Below are 7,950 nucleotides of genomic sequence, written 5' to 3'. Positions count from 1 at the left end.
ATTGGTGGAGTTGGCCCAATAGCCGTAGCGCCACTGTCCTGACGTCAGGACAGTGTTCAAATCTGGATCAGTTTTTATCAGATCCGTTGCAGCCCCTTTTTTAGAGATTTGGGTATGGAGGAAAATAGAGAGGGTTGTGTTTTCTGACACTTGGTGAGTTCCCTGGAACACCGGGGACACATATTCATGTATAAAAGACGTACAAAAGTGCATTTTGCATGATAGGTCCCCTTTAATGTAGCTTACACTCTTTTCTGTGACCAGCATTCTTCAATCGGCATTATATTGATAGCATTAGCAGCTATATGTTTAATGCTATCTAGCTACTTTGGCTAGGTTTCATTGTTCGGCCAGATGTAGCGGGAAAGTGCGAGTGAGAAGACCGACATAGGCTCTTACAGTGGAAAAAGTAACTCAGCACTAAAGTTATTTATTAGTAGTGTATGTGTACACTACAGTTGAGCTGTTTCTGACTAAAAACATCAGCCACAATGTTTTAAGAAAAAAAGGAAGACAGATGAGTCTTCTTGGTGGCAGAGTCCATCATCCCTGTGCTGGATTGATGAAGGGTTTACAGGAAACACACATAGGCGGATTTTGCGGGGGGTCAGGGGAGGCATTGCCCCCCCTAGTGGCTGAAATGTGTTACAGCATTACTACGTCGAAAACTGTTCCAATACAAATATTTCGTATATCAATATTTTAATAAGGTAGGACACTGGTTAATAATATTGTAGCGTGTTCAAGTAACCAAGGGATATAGTAGTTATCAAATAAGTATAATGTGCACAGTTATGATAAGTCTTACAGTTATGTAATGCACTGTTGTTGGGGGGAGAGACCGCCCCTTCCATATGAGTGTGTGTGTACGGCGGGCATGGAAAAGTCATACTCAGTGCGGTGAGCGCTGGCTTTATTGCTACTGTATCCGTAGCACCCCACGCAATAGTTGGGACGGTGTACTGACGTCAGTAAAAAAGGTTTGCCCCCCAAGCGCAAATGTCAAACTCCGCCTATGGAAACACAATGCATTTGTCATAAAAAACAACTTAAGTGTAAACCAGCCTTCTGTTCAATAAGTCGTTTATTTTACAATTTTGATTTAACAGTCACATATTTACAGATTACTTACACCAAGTTATTAGTAATAAGGCAAACCACCTTTCCTACAAGAATGAAAATTATGTTAGCATATGTTTAATTTAATTTGTCCAAAAATGTTATATGCTAGTATAACAATAACAAAAACTATGTTCTCTACATATTGAAGGCATGGAATAGGCATAGCCTTAATGACATTGAAATATTTCAACATGTGTTTTTTTTTGCTCCATATCAAAAAATAAAATAACTTTAGAGTAATTTAGCAACATTCAAATGTGACATTTGATAACAAACAAAAAATAATGTTTGTGGCTTCATCGGAGGTTTGACTGGATATTCATTCTCCACAAAGATGGATTCATCAATTTATAGTGTTGACTATGTAATGGGATACATAATATCAAATATCTTAACAATTTAGTGTGAACCAATCCACACAGTAAACAGATTCTGTAGAAAACAAGATGGAAGCTATACAGTTTTGATACTAAATATGTATGTTTATTACCTTGAATGGAAATAAATCCATATAGGATAAGTGATTAGTTTACTCTGACAGGAGAGATGATCAGAGGTGCAGAGTTTTTACCACCATCTTTAGGACCAGAACTTAATATTGGATAGATGTTCCCGTTGAAGGAGCAGCCAGTGAAGGAGTAGATCAGAGCTGCAGCATCTACATCATAAAAGGAGACCAGACCCTCCTCAGAATCCACAAATACCCCCACCTTCTGAGGCTGAGACTTCAGAGAGAGACGGACTGGAGGAGTATCAAGAGCTTTGTACTCATTTCCATCTCTCAAACATATAGTCCAGTAACCATCTTTAGGGGTCGGTTTGATCGCCCCCTTCCTGTTGATCGACTCTCTGACCACTCCTAAAGTCCATATAGGCTTTTCTTTCACTTGAACCTCAATGTAAAATCTGCCTGAAGAGAAACTCTGCTTTCCTAAAACACAATTACAATCAGAAAATCTCTCTGGGTTGTCTGGGAGATTCTTCTTTACATCACCATGACTCACTTGTTTTCCATCATCAGACAGGATGAGTTTAGGATTTGCTGTATCAGGATCAAGAGTCACATCCACTTCATACCTCTGGACACTCCTCAGCTCAGTTTTAAAAAGCTTCTTCATCTCTTTACTGAAAGTCTTCTCCAGCTGAACCACAGCTCTCACCACAGTTCCCTCATGTGATGAATGGATGCTGACCTTTGTCCAGTCCTTGGTGGGTGGAGCAACTTTAAGGGACATGAATCTTTGGAGAAGATGGAGGTGGTCTTCAGAGTCTGTGACTTGCTCCACCTCAGAGCTTCTCTTTTCCAGCTCAGAGATTTCCCGTTCCAGCTCTTTGATGAAATCTTCCGCCTGGTTTTCTGTAGTTTTCTGCTTCTCTTTGATCGTGTTGATGAGATTGGCCTGGCCTCTCTCAACAGACTCCTTCAGAGCAGTGAAGACCTGAATACCTTCTGCTATCTCTCTGTCTGCTTCTTTCTTACTGAGGTCCACTGAGTGTTTGATCTCCTCAATCTTCAGTTGTCTCTTCTGGATCATCTGCTGAGTTTCTGTTTCAAGCTCAGCCTTCTTTCTTTCATATCCTTCTTTCAGAGGAGCAACATCATGCATCTTGTGGTCTGAAAAATGGCAGAGCATACACACAAATGTCTGGTCGGTCTTACAGAACAGCTCCAGAGGTTTATCGTGCTTCGGACACATCCTGTCTTCCAGGTTCTCCACAGGGTCGATCAGCTGATGTCTTTTCAGGCTTGAAGCTGTCAGATGAGGCTCCAGGTGAGTCTCACAGTAGGAGGTCAGACACACCAGGCAGGACTTCAGGGCCTTCAGTTTGGTTTCAGTGCAGACGTCACAGGGAACTTCTCCTGGTTTGAAGACTTGTTGCTCTGAGCTGCTGCTGCTGCTGCTGGCTTTCTGTTGAGCCGACTGTCTGAACTGAGCTACCATCTCAGAGATGAAAGTGTTGACTTTCAAATCTGGTCTTGTGGTAAAAGCCTTTTTACACATGGGACACTGGCACCTGTCCCTTATATCCCAGTGTTCAGTGATGCAGGTTTTACAGAAGTTGTGTCCACATGATGTGCTGACTGGATCAGTGAACACATCCAGACAGATGGAGCAGAGAAACTGATCTTCAGATGGTACATAGTTTGCAGCAGCCATATCTACACCTGTAGTGTGAAAGGAGGTACATTTTTTATTTATAATACAGTCACAGAAAAAAAAAGAAATTGGATTGATATTGGACAGAGTCATTTAGAATTGGAGATGTTTTGTTTTGACTTGCACTAAGCCAAGCCTGAGCAACCGTTAAAGGGCCCATGTCATGCTTTTCCGATTATTACCCGTCCCCTTGTGTGTTATGAAGGTTTTTATGCATGTAAACGGTGTGCAGAGTCAAAACCCTCAAAGTACACCCTTTAGCGAGTACAATTCTAACACAGAAAATACCTCCCCAAAACGCCTCGTTGGAGATACGTCACTGCCCATTTGAGTCTTCCATTTAGTTCCGGGTACGGCATGATGTCATGCGGTACCCGGAACGAAATGGACCAATCCCGAAGAGCTATGGCCACACCCAGCGGCGCTGGCCGCACCCTCTGCCAGCCTAACATTTACTGTTGGAAGCTCTGGTTCAGTTCACAATCGATCCAGTCATGCCAATGCCAAGGACCTGTTTCCTGAAATGTGAGGAGAAATCTGAGCTGTTTGTCCTACCGACGGAAGAACCACGACGAAGTCAGTGGCTGAAATTTCTTTTTAACACTTCGAAGGTTCGAAGAACGTTACTGTGTGCGTGGCATTTCACAGACGAAAGCTTCCAAAACATTGCCCAGTTTGAGGCCGGATATGCACAGCATTTGAAACTGAAGGACGATGCTATTCCTAGTTTGTTTGGACCGTTTGGAGCAGGGGAAGATTCGGGTACACAACCTGTAAGTTTGCATTGTTATTTGTGTATTTATCAAACAAGGTATCTACCACGACTGTTTAAATGTGTAAACATGTTTCGGACTGCTAAGCCAGTGCTAACTGTGCTAACTAAGTTGCTAGCGTTTCCATATCAACTCTAATATCAGCAGATGGCCTTACATACATGTATCTCATAGCAGGAGAATGTCTGCATTCACACACGAAATACTCATAGACAGTATACTCCAGGTGATTTACCGTACGGTCAGTCGCGAAACGTAATTACATTATAGCTGGCGTTCCGAGCGTGTATGCTACCGAGCTAAACAACAAGGCTACTAAGAGCTAGACATGACTTTGCTCGGAAAAACATTGTTTTTATGCCAGCTACAATGAATGTAGCAGACTACCCATATAAGATTGCAATTGTAAACATGTGCTTGATAGCCTAATATGAACCACTATCTGTTGTTCATAGTATAGTATAGCATATTGAACAACTGAACAACTAGCAAACATAGATTAGCATTGTAATCCAGCTGGCAAGCTGACGAACATCAAACAACTACGTTTATTTCACACTTCCAGCAGAGACAACGGGGAAATCCCCTCTCTTTGCCCGCTCACAGACCCCCAAAGGACGGTACATTACAGTTGACTTTCCTCCGACGCTGATAGCATGTATAGCTAACGAGGCTAGCTATACATGCTAGCGGTAAACATTGTATGACCGAACGTAGCAGACTACCCGTATAAGATTGCAATTATAAACAGGTTATTGCTAGCCTAATATGAACCACTAGTAGTAGTTTTATTACACTCCATTATAGTTGCCGTTCCTCCGAGCTAACGTTCATATCGTGTTTGCTAAGGTAAACAAGAAAGCTAGGTTAGCATATTAGCTGGCAAGCTTACTGTGTTGATTATATAGATGGATTAGATAGATCCACACTCCTACCACAACTACTACTAACGAATCTAAAACAACTAACTTTCTCTAATATTTTGTGATTTGCATTTGATTTCGTCCAGCCAGATCCTGGCGGAAAATACATCACGGGGACGGGACTACCACACTGAGGCCTCGTCCTCAACGGGGAGGAATGGATGATATACCGTGTATATATGTATATTTATGTTCATTTTGTACATTTGTAAAAATAAAGTTTGATGGAAATACTTAGTAGGCCTATCCTTTCTTCCCTGAATTATTTGCTCCTATAACATATCATTCATATATAGCAAACCATTATTTGATTTCTCATCAAACAGTAGTAGTTTATTACAGGTAAAAATAACTTACTCTTCTATAACAACAGTTGTAGGTACAGTTCGGTTAGTTAGCGTATAAAATATACGGCTGTACCGACGCCATTATAAGACTGATGTTCCGAGAGCGAGCCGAAAAAAGCACTGTTAGACATGGGCGGAGCCTCTCTGGTGGTTGACTAATCAGAACAGAGTGGCCGAGCTAACTATTAACTATACTACTATTAACTATTTAAAAGAGAACAGTCTGACCTGGAATATGTGCGTCAGTCTTTGCACAGATGGTGCGGCAAGCATGACGGGGAGAGTGAAAGGATTTATTGCTAAGGTGAGAGCACAAAATCCACATATCGTGACAAACCACTGCATTTTGCATAGAGAGGCATTAGTTGCCAAAACCATGCCCCCGGAGTTGACTGAGGTGCTGAATCAGGCTGTGCAGATGGTGAATTACATCAAATCAAGGCCCCTGAAATTTCGCCTCTTCTCCCAGCTGTGTGCCGAGATGGGAGCCGACCACCAAAGCCTGATCCTCCACAATTTTTTATTTTGTGACCTGTCTGGTTTAAATGAGTGTGTTGCTGCTTTGATGAAGCCTAATTTGATAAAGTTTCAAATTAATTTCTGAAATATTTCGTTAATAAATATTTCATGAGTAATATAGTTGTCTTTGTCACATTTTATTTGGCATTAGTAAATAATTATGCACATTTACAGATATTTTACATGATATGAGTGATAACACGTGTTATAAGGGCTATTTTGCACAATAGGTGTGCCTTGAGATTTTTACTTGTCCTTTGGTGTGCCTTGGGCACAAAAAGTTTGGGAACCACTGGTTTAGACTACGGCTGGGTTATATGGAGAATATAAAACATCACAACATTTTTCCCCCACCACCTCTAACGGCATTATAGATTGACTATTTGTACAAAAAATATTTACACAATAATATTTTTGATAGATAATCAGAAAAAGCAAATAGTTTGAACTGTCTGGTAGTTTAAGAAAGTTACATAATTTCCTGTAATGCAGCCTTTAAAAGCAGGAAATTACTCTCATGCTGTTTTACTACTTTTGAAAAACCTGATACTATTATCTAGTCTAATATCCTGGGCCCAGGAGTTCAACACTTTTAATCTCAATCAGATCCGATCAGATTTTGAAATCCCATTTTTTGTGATCCAGGATCAGACAAGTCGGCCAGATTTTGTCCCTGTAGTTCAAAGCAATTCAGGATAGGATCCCCCTGATCCAGATTACGACTTTTCAAGATTACTAGATCCTGAATATCAGTGCTTTAATCCTACAGATCGTCATCTAATGGATATGAAAAATAATACAAGGAAGACAAGAGACCACATTGCAGAGACATCTATAATGTCTAATTATATATTTAAATTTGAAAGGTGATGACAGATGATGGACTTTTTTTTTGTTGAAGATATTTTTACTTTAATCTAAATTACATTTGTGATTGACAATCTTTGTTGTGATACTTTTATGAGCATAAACATTTATGTCATCAACATTTGGTTGAAAACAAAATAGGCCACCACAAACGTGAGCAAAAATGGAAAAATTAAATGTATTTCCCATGAAGGCTAAAAATGGTGTATTATTTCAGTTAACAAACTTTGCCATCTTATTTAAATTGAAACATATTTTAAAATAAATTGTACAATATATTTTGCTCTGGTAATCCATTGGAAATCCACGCCTCTGGTGGGATCAAGATAATAGATAATAATGTGTTGTCGGTTTGAACTACCCATTTTGAAGATTTGAGCTTGGATTGGATTTCCTGATCTGATCGGATATCAAAGTGATCCTAATCCTGTTTTTTGATTTTTAACTACCCAAAATCCAAATCTGATCTGATCAGATAGGGATTAAAAATGTTGAACTCCAGGGCCCAGATGATGATAACATATTGATAACTACATTAGCCCTAGTATAGACCAATTTATATTAAACATAACACTGATAACAAAGCTCTCAGTACTTTGTGACACACCTATTTGCCTCACATTTTAAATCTCAAACTGGTTCTTTGGTGGTAAGCTTTTAATATGACACACCTCTACAAAAAAGAGTAAGCAGTATGTAGGAAGTAATCAGTAAACAGTAATAATGGCAGGAAACCAGGAATGAGGTTAAACTCCTAACCGCAGATATTCAGTTACAGGTTAGTTAAATCCAGAGGGCTGAACCGTAGGCCTGAGGACAAACAACACCATACTTATATCATATTTAGTTGGAAGTGTAAATATAATCATCTGTACTCACCAGTGTTTGACAGAGACTCTGCTGTGTTGTTGAGAAAGATCTGATGAACTCAGTTTGTATTTTCTTTAGACAGAAACAGAGACTAGTCTCGACTGCAGTGTGGCTGCCTCTCTGACTAACTTAACTTTCGTTTCCTGAGTGTCACGTGTAAGCTCTCCTCTTTCCACTGTAGCTCCTCCTCTCCCTGTCAGCTGGTTGTGTTCCCTCCCTCTGATTCACACAGGTGTTGTGAAATACCAGCGACTCTAAAGGTTAATATGAAGCAAAAGTGCTGCTAACAGTGGTGAGGAGTGAGATGTGTGAAAATGTTTTTCTTTATTATGTTGAAACTGTCTCAGCTATACTTTAACCAGAACAGTTT

General features: G+C 40.1%; 1 protein-coding gene across 2 annotated transcripts; it reads right to left on the bottom strand.

Moving 5' to 3' along the window:
• Nucleotides 1-1,066: 1,066 nt before the first annotated feature.
• Nucleotides 1,067-7,734, bottom strand: LOC117481769 (E3 ubiquitin-protein ligase TRIM39-like). Of its 2 annotated transcripts, none has more exons than XM_034129663.1 (2): nt 7,590-7,734; nt 1,067-3,283 (listed from the first exon to the last, which is right to left on the bottom strand). In XM_034129663.1, the coding sequence occupies exon 2, from the start codon at nt 3,279-3,281 to the stop codon at nt 1,647-1,649; it is 1,635 nt and encodes a 544-aa protein (XP_033985554.1). In that variant the 5' UTR covers nt 3,282-3,283; nt 7,590-7,734; the 3' UTR covers nt 1,067-1,646. The 2 variants fall into 2 exon arrangements, with proteins under 2 accessions (XP_033985554.1, XP_033985553.1); XM_034129662.1 differs by having other exon boundaries at nt 1,067-3,289; nt 7,590-7,733.
• Nucleotides 7,735-7,950: the final 216 nt, after the last annotated feature.

The sequence above is a fragment of the Trematomus bernacchii genome, unplaced genomic scaffold (genome assembly GCF_902827165.1).
Source record: "Trematomus bernacchii unplaced genomic scaffold, fTreBer1.1, whole genome shotgun sequence".
In the NCBI taxonomy this organism is placed as follows: Eukaryota; Metazoa; Chordata; class Actinopteri; order Perciformes; family Nototheniidae; genus Trematomus; species Trematomus bernacchii.
Note: the sequence above shows the minus strand (reverse complement) of the source record. Positions and strands in the feature narration are given on the sequence as shown.